Source organism: Ammodytes marinus (genome assembly GCF_949987685.1).
Source record: "Ammodytes marinus genome assembly, chromosome: 1".
Lineage (NCBI taxonomy): Eukaryota > Metazoa > Chordata > Actinopteri > Uranoscopiformes > Ammodytidae > Ammodytes > Ammodytes marinus.
The window spans coordinates 9217097-9231736 of record NC_137230.1 but is presented as its reverse complement, the minus strand read 5'-3'; the positions used below and the strand labels follow the sequence as shown (position 1 = coordinate 9231736).

Genomic DNA, 14640 nt, shown 5'->3' with positions numbered 1-14640 from the left:
AATACATCAAATACACAACAAGCTGATAAAAGGAACGAAAACTATTGACAAATGTAAACAACGACGTAGAATGGCTTCAATGAAAATTACGTGACTGGAAGCACAATTACAATGTAGTTTTTTTCAGTATAGCCTACATATAGCCTATTTGAAAGAGTTGCGGGTAGAATTTGTAGAGTTTGGCAGATTTGAGATAGTCTGATTTTGTTAAAGGGTATGATTTTAATTTGTTGGGCACTGAAGCTAAAAGCTGTCATTCCAGGCTCAGGCGAGACTTGTGGAACATATAACATGATCATGTCAGTGAAGCAGATCTGATGAAGCCCGTCCGAAATTTACAACATTGCTGTTGGGTAATGTGGTAGCTTCCCGGTCAGGGCTTTATAAATAAAAATAAACTAATGGGAGTCATGTCTTTCTTTAAGAGAGGACCACCCAACCTTTGCATATAAGACACAATTGTGTGTGTTATGCAAGCAGCGTGCAAGCAGAGTGAAAAAACAGTTTAAGATAGCATGCATCGTCATAATCCAGGACAGACATGAAAACTTTTCTACTAAAGAATAATAAGCCATATTAGAGATTTAGAATAAACCAAATATTGTCAATCTAAAAAATTCCAATAATTTATTTTTTGTGACATTACACAACATACAACTGAACGCATTATGTCAGCACTAAATTAATATTGCAGGGTGACTTACGACCTATTTTTACACACTCTACTAAATAATTCCAAAAGAAAATGTGTGAATATTAGGTTCAGATATTCACAAACCACTCAAAACCCATTTCTGTGGAGAGAACTTTATTTTTTTTTAATACAGACTGTACTGTATGTCTGTCAACGGGTAACTACCGTTGCCTCACTTCTGGTCATCGACCTTATTCTTATCCCTGATTTGGTGCTGAGCCAGTCAGTCACGTACGGCCGTAATGTGATTAGGACACCCACTGCCTGTCCAGTAAACCCGCTAACAGCATGAAGGAGAGGAAACATGGGCTGCTTAAACCAATGACGGATCCTGGTTGTGTGTGTGTTCTATACCCAGAACACACACACACACACTCACATTCAGACAGGCACACATGTTAAATGCGATTTACTTAATTAATTCCAATATTAATATTTGATTTTAATTGTATCTTTGGTAAATTTACTCTCAAATCTCTGGCTAAAATTTTAAAAAGCAATACTGAAATAGTAACAAAGTCAGACATTCATACATCTAAATATAAAGACACGTTTTATACACTAGATTTGATACAATTCTGCTTCATATCAGGCAAAGTAAGCTAAGCCTTGTTGGTAATTGTCATGAATATAGGTTGGGTGTGGGAAATTCTTTTTTTGAAGAAGTAATTTCTGGGTGGAGCACTGGATGTGATGAAGGGTCTGAAGTGACTGATCATAAGGAGTGGTCCCAAAAACATCAGTATCCATTCTAGCTTGAAAAAAAAGCAACATAGTGTTAACATTCCTCAGCTGACCAAGGTCCCAATTCAAGAGCCGACATGTCTACTCAAGGTTAACAGCTTCCATTTCTATGCTTTTTTTTAACCAGCTATGGAAACAGACATCAACACACCAATTACATACCTCCTCGACCCAATCACATTGAAACATTGGCAGTTGTCCCATTGGTTTTGAGAGAACCGAAGTTTAATATCAATCAACATCCAGTCGGCAACAAAGACATGTCTGCAATGTATGGCTGACACCTGCTTGGTTGTTGCAATTCACTTGGTTTAGACTGTTAGTTAAAATAATTCATAATGACTTTTAAAGTACATTTCTTTTTCATGCTTTGTTCTCACATTGTAAACTACAGTTCAGTTGTTTAGTTTTATCTTTACCACCATCTGTCCTTTTCATCATACTAGCCATTCAGCCTCTGCAATTGAAGTGAACAAACTGACAGTCCTTGTACAAGAGAGCACCCAACGGTTAAAGCTGGGGTGGAGAAAATGGCAGTTGGGATAGAGATTCATATCCAAATACCTCAACCGCTCCACTTGTTCTCTTTGGTCCCTCCCCTATGGTCCCTCCCTGACACGCTCTACACCAACAAAGTCGTGCCTAAGTGAATGGACAGTCCCAACAGCCAATAAAAACAGAGAATTGGAGCCTCGCTCTGATTGGTCAAAGTGTCAGCTCATGTTAACTTTGACCAATCAGAAATAATATACCCCAGCATTAAGTCAAAAGAGATTAAACGGTAGTTGGTCGTCAGATGCAGTGTCAAAACAATTGGAGTAGAATCAACGCAAATTTTAAACTTGTTGCCATTTTCCAACTTATGATTTGCAAGAATTTGCGTTAATACTTAGCACATGACCTTACAATAAAATGTTAAACCTAACATGCTTTTAATAGTTTGTGTATGTGTTTAAAATGGTTGGCAATATCATTCATGACGATAGGACTAAACGTATCTGGTTTTGTACTAAGTATAGTTTATTTTGGTCAGTTTTTTTCTCAATAGAGCATTGATAATCCAGCATACAGGTTTTTTATACATTTTGAAAAAGTGCATAATAACAGGTGGAAGGAAAGCCACCTATGGACTGGACTGTTCTGTTCTGTCGCGTTAGACTTTTGCTCTGGGTTGATGTCAGGAACATCTTAACCCCTGCACTTCCATAACACAGGTTATGGAAGAGACCATAATCTGAGAGACGTGTGTGTGTGTATGTGTGCATATGGTTTGTGTGTAAACACATGTGTGTTCACCTAACAAATCCAGGGTCAGTAACCCAGCTGCTACTGCCTGTTCTTTTGTAGTCAAATATGATTCTGACAGTGAAAGGTAATTATTTGCTCAGAATAAATGTGTCTGATACACTGTATTTAGACATTTTAAATCTAAAGACACATCATATTTATTCTAACTCTCACCCACATGGTCATATTGTGGTTGCACGTTTTTTTATTTTGGTGGAATTAAGGATTGTGTCAACCGAGGCCCGAGACATTGCCACACACACACACACTGAACAAATAAGTGGAATGCCACTTTGTTTTCAGATTAGTCAAAGATGGAGTCAGCTATTCTGGAGAAAGCTTGTTGTCAAAATCACTTTTTTGTCAAAATCAGTGAATATCTCCTCGCCATCCTCTACCTGTGTACTGTGTGTGCGCTTAAAAGTAGGAAAGGGTGAATACACAGCCTAGGCTCTGTAAATGGTCATGTTGTTAGCTAAGGTGGGTCTCCTTTGTTTACATATTCTATGTATAAATACCAGTTTTTACAGAGTTTAGGCTGTGTTTTAACTCAAGATATTTTTTCAGTGAACTCACAGTACAGATATGTTGCGGATTGTGAGGTGATATTCACCAAGAAGTGTTCTCCTGAATCGCTGACTCCTCCTTTTAATGTGCTAACAAGCAGACTGATGGCATTCCCCATTTAGCTTTATTGCCCCTTGTTTGGTTACTGTCGGTTAGATTAAGATTACACAGTGTTGACCTCTGGGCCATTGAACAGGGAACTTTCAGCGTGTATTAAAGGTGCCGAATGTAAAGTATTTTTTTCATGAAAGAGCATGCATGTGAGATTATACATGTCTGCAATCTGAATGATCTTGTGTTATAATCATTTATAATGGTTAAAGGTTAACAGAGCTGGTCGAATTGTGTGCAAAGGTCTATAAGGCCTCTACATGTGCTATACTATAAATGTACAGTCACAAGATGATCCTGCTGTAATCTCTGACATACTTAGATAAAATAAGTTGACGGTGAAATACATTTTTGATAAGGAAATCGCTGTGTTGGTAGATTCATTTTATGATTCAAATTATGATGATTTTTTTTTTTTAAATTGATTTAACATTTTGAAGGATTGGAAATGTACTGGTTTGTATTTGACAATTTGACCTTTGGACTTCAAATATATGTTTTTCCCTCCTGGAAATGTAGCATTTTGGAACTGAACTGGTTTGAAAATGAGCCTAACATTCACACATTTATCAATGTTGTCAATATGCAAGTTAATTTACCTCCTTAAAAAGATGTCGATTTCGGAGACTTTTCTGTTGTAATTGTGTAGGAGAAGGTGTTAGCTGTTCTAAAAAACAGATATCACGTTTTGTTACAACGGTCTTCATGCATTTAACTCTACCCTGAAACATGCCTTTTGCAGGACATTTACAGGTTGGTGGCTGATGAGTATTTGTTTAGGGTGCATAAATGTTGACAACCGTCACACGTACAGAGAGTGAGAGGGTGAAAATGACTTGCTCTCAGGGGCCTTGACAACCTTTGGCCTGCCGGCTCTCATTTCAGGCCTTGTAATTGCCACTGACCAATGGGCTCCCGTTTGAAACTAGACCCTGGGCTGCAGCTATTAACGTCCCCCTCCAAACGGATCTTGTTTTGATTCCTGATGCTTTTATAGGTTTTGTCTTTAGGAGACATTCCTCCTCTGCACATACCGTGCACCCTTTCTGCCCCTATTTTCCTTCCTTCCCGTCTTGTGGGGCCATTGCCACCCCCCCTCCCTTCACTCACAAACAGACACACAACCATGATCAACCTTTATAGGTGTGTGTGTGTGTGTGTGTGTGTGTGTGTGTGTGTGTGTGTGTGTGTGTGTGTGTGTGTGTGTGTGTGTGTGTGTGTGTGTGTGTGTGTGTGTGTGTGTGTGTGTGTGTGTGTGTGTGTGTGTGTGTGTGTGTGTGTGTGTGTGTGTGTGTGTGTGTGTGTGTGTGTGTGTGTGTGTGTGTGTGTGTGTGTGTGCATTGGGACTGCTGACCAGCCCACCCTTTCCCTGGCCCCTCCTGACAGCCATCTACACTCCGTGAACTTGGCCACCCGTCACAGCTGCGCTAAGATTGAGGGATGGGGGGGCCCTTGTATCCAGCTGGGTCGGAAGACATAGGTGGGGGCAGGGCAGCCCCAGATGCAGATGGTTTAGGTCAAATGGAGATGTTTGAGGATGAAGGGGGGAGGGGGACACAGGAGCTCAGGGGCACAATAACTCCAGAGGTTACTCCTCCAACCCCTGGAAAATAGGCACTCTTGGAGTTTGGGTATATATTAGTTCTCATGTGTTTGTGTTGCAGAATGTTGACAGTTGTTGTAACTAGCTTAACTCAAGTTTATTTAGCTTGACATGAACTTCTTGACCTACAGTCAGTGTCAACGTGATGGGAACTTTGCAGACGAATTAGCACTTTTTATAAAAAAATTATCTTTTGAGGTCAAAGTCAGCTCTTTAAGGGCCTGTGTCCACCGTCCTCCTTTTTCTAAAAACACGAGGCTTGGGGAGCATTTAAACGCTGGCAGCAGCTTTAAATAGTGGTGAGATAGTGCATGCAATTTCCCTGGTTCAGTTCTGACCGGGGATCTTGATGAATAACATGCTTTTATTCTCTTTCTCTGCCCATATTTCCTGTCTGTATCTCTCCAGTCACAATCAAAGGTAAATCAAGGTAAAATGCCAATAGAATATTTTTAATATGGATCACGTTTCTTTTCAAAGACCCAGATAATAATAATGGATCACAACGGAATGGATCCTTTCTGTGCAAGCTTTCTGTCTGTTTACTTCGTTTGCCTAATCTGTGTGTTCTCTCTCTGTTCTAGAATGGGAGTGCTGGCTGGGCGGATGAGGCTGACAGTAACAGAGGAAGAGGAGAGGCCTCCAGAGACTTTGCTAAGGTAAACATTCGGAGACTGTGCACCAATTACACAACATTTATTACTATGAAAGTCAAACTGGTGGAAACTGAAAATAAATGAACCTATTGAGGCATTCTCCAGACTGACCAATGCATGTTGCCTCGCCCCTTCTGTTAATAATAGTTGCACTTGAGCACACCCAAAAGATAACAAGCAAACGAGCATTAGTCAGCTGGCCGTTGACATGTATGTTCTGTGTCTGAGTGAGAGGTAATAACAAGTCAGTATTTGTACTGTAAAGAACATTGCAGAGACGAACATACAAACTAGCCAACCACATTCATGTCACTGTGTATCTGATTAAAAAGAACAAATATAATTACATACAGTATGTAATATGTCTGATGAACCATTTAGGAAATTATAGGGGGTTCCCTGACTTTGCACTGGCATTATCAGCCATTTTGGAAGAAGAAAAAAGTCACTGAAAGCATGTACTAGCCAAATCAGATAGACATCTCTACTTCCAGTCATAATGTAACATGCTGAATGGGCTGAATGACTAGTACAGTGTCAAACATCCATCAAGAACTACTAGAGACTGTTGGCTACATGTGGTATTTGACTGACTAAGTCTAATGTGGCCCTAATATGTTTCTTTTGTCCTCTATCAGCTGTATGAACTGGATAGTGACTCCAAAAGAAAGGAGTTTTTGGATGACCTCTTCACCTTTATGCAAAAGAGAGGTAAGTGTGCTCTACAGAAAATGTGCATCATGGCAATTAGCTGCTGCTTTTTCACTTGCAAGCTGCATAGCATACTTAAGACAGATCCAGTCAATTGAAAAAGGAGTTTCAGTTGCTATTCAAATGAGTTCTCTTAAGTACATTATCGTTTATATTACTACAAACATGCTTTACAAAAATGCTTCCCTATATTACAGATGGTGAAAATAGTTGTTGTTGACGCCGGCCCCCGAATCTGCCATAAACTCTAGGGTTCCTGGCTTTATATCCTGCGGACAATTATAAAAAAAATCTAGCATATATATTGTAATTTTCTTTTAATTTATATTTTAAAATCCCACACCACTGCTTCTTCAGTTTTGTTTCCTATATCCTTAAGACGTATCTCTGCTTTATGAATTGCATTTAAGAGTTGCCACAGAGATGGAATTGGTTGGAGGAGTTCATTTCCCACCCTCTGCCTATTTGGAAAAAGTAAACACCACATGACTTCCATTTCTTAAGTCATTTCCTGTTTGAGGAGCCATTTTCAGTGTGAGGAGCAGTTGTTTTTTTCCCCCCTTACAGAGCATCTGGAATTTCACTATAGATTAATTGGTGTTAGACCCACAGCACAAACGGTTTGTTTGGTCATAGAGTTGTTAAAGCCCATATAAACTGAGCACAATATAGTACAAATATATATATATATATTTTTTTTTTTCTTCAGTGGCTTTGGACTTCTTAATTTACTTGCTTGTCCTACTGTTAAGTGTTCTTTGCCACTGATCAAGTCTGTGAACATGCTATAACTCTCACTGGCTAAGAAATCCTTTACTAAGTCCCCTCCCCAGTGTGAAGGCCTTAAGGGGTCAGCAGGTAAGACCCACCGAGTTGATCCTGTGGTTCTGTTGTACCAGACCCAAGAGGATCTGGCCGTGGCCTACCTTATCTAGTTGGCCAACAGCGGGAGAGGCTCAGCTGACCGTGTGCTGTTTTGACACTGTCTACAAGACCCCATTGACCAGGGCAGCTAATGCACTTAGGCTTTTATCAGACAAATCTGTTGCCTAGCAAGTTACAAGGCTTAGGCAATACCTCCCAAGGTGAATCACAATGTTATTACAGTGATGCATACTTTACATGGTGTTTTGACAGGCAATGATAGATACATGTACAGCGAGTGATGCATAGTTTGTTTTGTCACACTGATGAATGATGAATGAATGGCCATATGAATTTTGTTAATTCTTTTCCCCAAATTAAGTTTTTTCAGTTTGAATTTTTCTGAATTCTGTTCTCACTTTTTATGCTTATGTTATCATCAGAACGACTGTATCATTATTGTCAATAAATAAAATGCTAAACATTTAATGTAGTTTGGTAATCCAACACGTTGGGCCAAGGCTGCTTTCATTTTGGGGCAGCATTCCTCCCTGTTTGCTGTGGAACGGGGGTATCTTTTTTTACTTCTCCAGAGGGGACTAGGAGCACAGCCACAAAGGCATGAACAAACTCTCTTAAATCCGTTGAGCTTGTAGAAGCAATGGTCGTTTGAAGAGGTGTGCGGCCATCTTTCTTTTTTCCTTGTTGCCGTATTCCTTGTTATCGATTTTAAGTGGTCATCGCATGTACCTTTTTACGTTTCCAATCAACAGTATGTTGACAGAGTTTGTTAAACATCACCTGTCATTCTGATCTTGTTTTCCGATCCGTACTTCAGAATTGGAGTCAAATTACGCAGTTGGAGAGAGTGCTTAATTGTCTGTTACGTAAATGTCACCTGTGTTTACTCTTGATAAAACATTCTTCAATTCCCCAGAAAACTTTTTCAACCTACTGTAGTATGGGAAATTCCGTGGCATTCCGTGTTTACCAATAGATCATGTTTTTCTTGCCCACATTTTGGTATTCTGTCCACATTTTGGTTATCGCTGAAATCATAGGGCCCTAATAATATGTATTTATAAAGCGCTTTCTAGAAACTCTAGAAAAAGTGTGAGGATGCTGTGTACATTTGCGTACATGTGTGCATGCGTGTGTTCTTGTGCATACGTTGGCAAGCTCTTGAGAGCAGCAGCAGCTTCTGATTGTCTGATCTGGGCTGAGCACCCGGCGGTCTTGTTTGTAGGGTGATGAATTAAGCTTAGTCAGACAGACAGAGGGAGGGATGAGATCTGTCAAGGCCCTGTTAGCATCTCTGTCCGGTGCCAGACTCTGGGAGTGGTTGGCTGACCCTTTACTCACGCTGGTCACACGGAGAAATCCATCAAGCTGACTAAAATGCCATCCGACAGCAGATAACTGGCTGATTACAGTGTGCCACGTCACATTATTTTCACTTAAGTGGCATTTCCCTAAGCCGTAAAAAAAGGTTGCCTTTTACACAAGTCAGCCTTCTTTTAAATGACCCATTGTTGTTTTAAGTTTCAACAATATGGAATTAATTTTAACATTGGTTTAAACGAAAAAGAAAAATTTGCCATCTCACTAATAAAGATAAAAATGTGTTTACAACTTGAATTTAAAAACAACTGTTTTACATTTACAATAAACAATTTGTTAGATTAATTACAAATCCAGTGTGAATTATAATGAGTGGAACTTGAATCTGCACGCATGGATCAAGTTCCTGTATCATCATCAGTACAAGTGACCAGTAGTGAGGCAGTTGGGTCAGTTCCTGACAACAGTTGGAAGAAATATAACCAACCAGAGTGCTCATCTATAATAGACTAGTGTGAGGAAAAATAATGAGAGAGAAGAAGAGGTGTTATTTGTGTGTGTGTGTGTGTGTGTGTGTGTGTGTGTGTGTGTGTGTGTGTGTGTGTGTGTGTGTGTGTGTGTGTGTGTGTGTGTGTGTGTGTGTGTGTGTGTGTGTGTGTGTGTGTGTGTGTGTGTGTGTGTGTGTGTGTGTGTGTGTGTGTGTGTGTGTGTGTGTGTGTGTGTGTGTGTCTCATCTGGTAAAGTGACATTTATACAGCTATAATTGGAAAGGTGCCAATTAAATGTCTTCAAACATAGGTGCAGGATGCATATGACAGGGATTTAGCTTTTTACTTTAGAGACCTGACGCAACCACTCTACAGGGGATTAGTGTATCATTGCAGTTACTCTAGAGTGAGTTCTTCACATTTCCCTTTACATGAGGAGAACGTGGCTGACCTATGCTGACTCTCATACCAGAGTCTTAATCACAGGGAACAAATTGCTTGACTGGATTCCCTCTTTGCTCTTAGTGCCCACTGCCAAGACAGGATACACAAGCCTGGCAAACATCCTATTGATGGCACACTCTAATTACTCTGCATTTACCCCTCCTTCCATTTAACTTAGGGTTAGATATGTTTTCTATGAGTACTTCGAATTTTTATTTATTTATTTATTTGAATGTCACTGTAGAAGAAGGGGGGAAATAAGAGCTAGTGTCATTGGAAATGCCAGGCTCTTCATTTGAACCGAACACCACCTCATTTTCTGAAGCAGATAGTGCGAGGTGAATTGAAACCCAGTGGAATCTCTGGATGGAGAGAGACAAATGGTGAAGTGCTTTTCCCACCTCGTTGTGGGGCCTCAAGGCCTTGAGAGGAAAGCAACAACGGAAGGAAAACTTACGAGGGATTCCCATTTCCTGCCTCTGCGCTTAAAAACAGGCGTGCGCGTGTGTGAGAGAGAGTGTGTGTGTGTGTGTGTTAATGGTTGAGGAATTTTAGCAGCTGTCCTAAATCCTGTCTCTGTGTAAAGGGGCCCATTGATGGGTTCTGCATCACAGAAATGGCAGAAGACACACATGCAAACCCTTTCTATCTTAAAGGTGCACTATGTAACTGCGGGTGTGTCAGAGAAATAAAAGTTTCGCAACGTATATTCTCATAACTGAATAAACCAACTTTCCTCACAGGAAAATAGGATCCCCGGATTAATGTTAAAGTTAGAATACTTCCTGAAAAGTGACTTTTTTTGTTGTTGTTGTTTTGTCCCAGGTGCCTTCACATAATTTATGATAATGATGATAGAATTATTCAATAATTTGTATTAAATGTAATTTGAGTAAATATGTTTATAAAATAGCTGCATGCTCTGCAAATGTAAACAAACCCCCCTCTCCTAAAACTACATAGTGCACCTTTAACTTCCCTGGCTTTTCATTCGTTTGTAGCCTACTCATGTAGACTTGTAGCATTCATTGCTGGTCTCCTTTTGCATTCACCATTGAGCTCCTTACTATTTGTTGTTGGTCTATTTAAAGACGCTCAGCTTTATTCTACTGGAGAACATCCTGTCATTTGCTCCAGATTGAATTAACAGCTAATGGCCGCACATGTTAATGAAATATAAATGCATTAGGCCTATGTTCATGTTGGAAGCGTGTGTGTAGGATGTTGTGTAGCCTTCATGAGTTATTCCGACATCACTGTTCATTATATCCATTACAGGTTTTGCTGTTTCACCCCCACTGCAGAGTGCAGAGAAAAGCTTTGACACTGGCCTGGCACCATTAACCACCTCAAAGGTTTTCGATTAAGCAGATGGTTAAATGTTTGTTTTGGGTTGACACTCGGCCGCTTTCTCTTTTTGGATTGGGGGTTTTGGGCCAAGAGGTGGGGTTGTGAAGAGGTGATCGAGTGGGAAGTAGAATGTTAGGCTGCGGGAGCTACGGGTTTGCAATACAGAAAGAAAGAAAAAAGAGGAAGAAAATAAAAGAGTGATGCAGCCAACTGCCTGTCAGCGCTGTCCACTTGAGATGATTAATGGCCACAGGCTGTGATGGACAGAGCCAGAGAGAGAAAGAGAGAGGCTCCTGTTCAGTGAAATCACCATTGGAGAGGGGAGGGAGGTGAACGACGACGGGTAAAGACAAGTGTTTTAGCTCCTTCCACTCCTGCCAGAAAAACCCCACACGTCGCGGCAAGCAAAGGCTGGATTCATCCCAGTGTGACACTCTTAATGGGAAGTGTAGATTCAGCTTAAGAGGGACCACATGGTGTGCTGCTATTGCTGCTATACTGTAGAGTTATTTTATGGGAAGATCTCTATGTAGTAGTTTTAAGTCTGTTAATAGTAGTAAAGTAGTCATTCAGAATTGTTGGTAAGTTGCAGTTGTCTTGATGGGATTCAAGTCCTAGTTTGTATAGAAGAATTAGAGCAAGGAGTAAGAGGGAAGGAAAGGGAGATATTGATATGATTGTAATGAAGATATCTCATTCAGCTGCACCTCCACAGTTAAACCTACTGGCATGTGGCTCTGCTCTCTTTGTTGCTGTAAATCTTCACTGTGGCTGCTAGGAATGTTTTCAGCAAAATGGCTTACGTAGTCAAATCATTATCAAAGTGGTGCCATATGCTGGTGACATACTTGTCCTTCAAAGCGTATTGTCATTAAAATAAAAGAATAAACTGCATTTGTTTTAAAATAGACAAGATGAGAAGGGCTGACCACGGATATTTTAAAAACCTGATTTGCATCAAAAACTAATTATAATAGCTCATTGTTGTCTCCCTCTTCACATTTGAAAAAAAAAATCAATTCTAATTCTAGTTCGAGTTAAGCTCGATATTATTTTGCAATGCTTGTGGTGTGAGAAAGGGGGCCTCCCAGCAGGACATTAGAGGAAGTTCCCTAACTGTAACCCTGAGACCAAGAGCTCTGTCTACACCAATTACAGCATGAATGGGCTCTGGGGGATCCATGTATGCATTATATTACTCCCCTGGTCAGCCTCGCACTGGCCCTCGTAACAGGCGGGTCCTCTGTACAAACACCAGAGCCACAATAGGAACATTCTCTGGCTCTTTGATACAGCCATTTTTACTTTAGTCAACACCCCACAACTTCTGGAAAGTGGCAGCACCTGGTTGCTTTTAACAAAAAAAAACTGTGGATTGTGTAAGAACATTTGTCCATTTTAGATGGTGTTGGATTGAATGGTTTCCATTGGAGATTGACCCTTTGAACTGCTACAGTACTTTGCTGGACAACTGTCACACAATTACTGTAATCGTTTTCATGCGCAATGCGGTGATCTCATTCTCAAGATGTATGCCGTTGTCGAGACTCTAGAAGCATGTTTTACATAGAATGCAACAATAAAATGTAGTCTTTCATTCTTTCAGTCCCGATCCCCTTGCCCCCTTCCCCCTCTGTTTATTGTGCTACAGTTACAACCACTGAAACTTGATAACACCATGGGGGATAGGGGTGGAGGGCCGCGTTGTGGACTGCTTGGTGAGGCCTGAGGAGGGGGGGGGGGAGAGAGAGAGGCTGGATTAAGGGGCCTCCTGTCCTACACGGAATGATTAATGGTCTCCAAATAAGTGGGGGCCAACCTTTTTGATAGGGTAACAACGCTGACGGACAGCAGACAAGGGAGTGTCCGTCGCGTGTCTCTGTGTGTGTGAAAAGGAAGGAGGGGAAAAAAGCGAACATGAAGGATGTAGAGGGCAGACACACAGTAGGCCGCAGTAGGAGCCTGGGTGCCACGGCGACAGAGGGGAGGTTAAGGGAGGCATCAGCCAGGCTTGTTTAAAAGGCCACGCTCTTTCATGTCCCTCCCATTGAAAGCACTTTTGTCAGTGGACCGAAGCTGACCGAGCTCACAAACCAGGCAGAAAGATAATCAGGCAAAATGTACTGAAAGACCAACAGTGGCAGCAAAAGGGCCCCTTACTCTCAGGAAAGGGTGGGGCCCCCAAACGATATACAGAATCCAACCACCGCTTTCTAATCATTACCCAAAGACGGACTGCAAACTATTCTTATTGCACACATTCCTTCCCTTGCATTTGTGCTCAAAGATTTTGTGGTTTGCCATGTTGATATATTTTTTAGGGCTGAGATTATCTTTGGCTTGGTAAACTGCACCCATTGGCAAATTATAGCCCAGCCTTTTGGGAACAAGCGCATATCTACGGTGGTTTGTGCTCCTCCTTTCCTTCAAAGCAAAAGGAAGTGGTAGTTTTTTTTACCAATGTTTTGTGTGGGTGTGTTGGGAGATGCAAATCTTTGTTTGTTTGTTTCTTACCAAACAAGACTAGTTGTGTCTCTTCCTCTCTCTGTCTTTTAATCCCAACCCCCACCCTATCTTCAATACCTCAATGTTATTTCCTCTGTCATTTAACCAGAACGTTCCACAGCACTGGATTGCCACTGTGCTGTCCATATTTAATTACGACCATACTGTACAGGGATTTAAGTCTCTAAGCTGCAGAGCTGAAAGATTGTTAATCACCAAGCTCATAAGTAAATGAACAGGAAAGAGGACGAGTGCAAGGCCCCAAGTAGATTCATGCTTTCCTGCAAGGTCATCGGTCACGGTAAAAATAACACTGGCTTCTCATTTCACCCACCATGCATCTTGATTCGTCTTTAGTGGAATACATTTAAGAAAAAACTAATGTGGCAATGAATTCATATAACATCTGTACATGAGAAGTGTGAACGGGCTAGTCAGTTTGGGGTGAAGGGTATAAGGGGGGAAACAGTATTACATGGCTAAAACTGAGGGAGCAAAGCATTCTTTTCTCAAGACAAAAAACGTCTTTGTGCTACATGAACTTTATAAACTGCCTAAATTGGAAAGGGACTAATGACGCAAAGAGATACGTGGTTTTCAGGAAACAGAAAACCTTCCCCCATAAAAGGCTTGATGGGCATATGTGGTAAAGAGGTTGCATTTTACATGGTTTGATTATTTAAATTTATAAGAATTGTAGGGATAAAACCGACAATGGAATTATTTAGTTAATTATTAAAGCAGTACACATGTGTAATGGACATACATTGCAATTGTATGTTTTGGTTTTTCAAAATGTTGTATTCCATTAACTTCCCCCCTCATGTGAAATGATAAACTTTGTTAAGCTGTTCCAACATGAAGCCCTCCTGCGATCGACAAATTCCCCCAAACTTTCTGCTATCTCCGCATATCTGCGTGTCTTGCTTCTCCATCTGTGTCCTGTGTGTGCTCTTAAAGCAATGCTTCCTGGCCTCCACACCCCTGTGATGGATGGTATGAAACACATTACAGCCCCCAGAGGAGCCCTATACCAGCACAATAGCCCTGAGCTCACTTCCACTGCAGCTTTGCAGCCACACAGTAACAGAGATGTGAGTGCAAAGGGGGCTAATGGAAAACAAGACGCTGGATCTTAGGGAAGAGATGGACATGCAACACACAGCTGACAAATGTTATTGCCTCTGCATCGATGGCTTTTTAGTTGATGAGGTTTGTTGGTTGGGATACATCATGATCACAGGGGTTTTTGTTAGTTAACAAGTTATGATGGAT

General features: G+C 40.9%; 1 protein-coding gene across 1 annotated transcript in view; it reads left to right on the top strand.

Moving 5' to 3' along the window:
* LOC307258090 (AT-rich interactive domain-containing protein 3B) overlaps nucleotides 1-14640 on the top strand; it is a gene marked incomplete at its 3' end in the record, with an annotated part of 60517 nt that overhangs the window by 24448 nt on the left and 21429 nt on the right. Inside the window, exons 3-4 of the mRNA XM_080037494.1 lie at nucleotides 5591-5665; nucleotides 6301-6373. Coding sequence (XP_079893620.1) covers nucleotides 5591-5665; nucleotides 6301-6373 — 148 coding nt within the window. The remainder of the gene's footprint in view (nucleotides 1-5590; nucleotides 5666-6300; nucleotides 6374-14640) is intronic.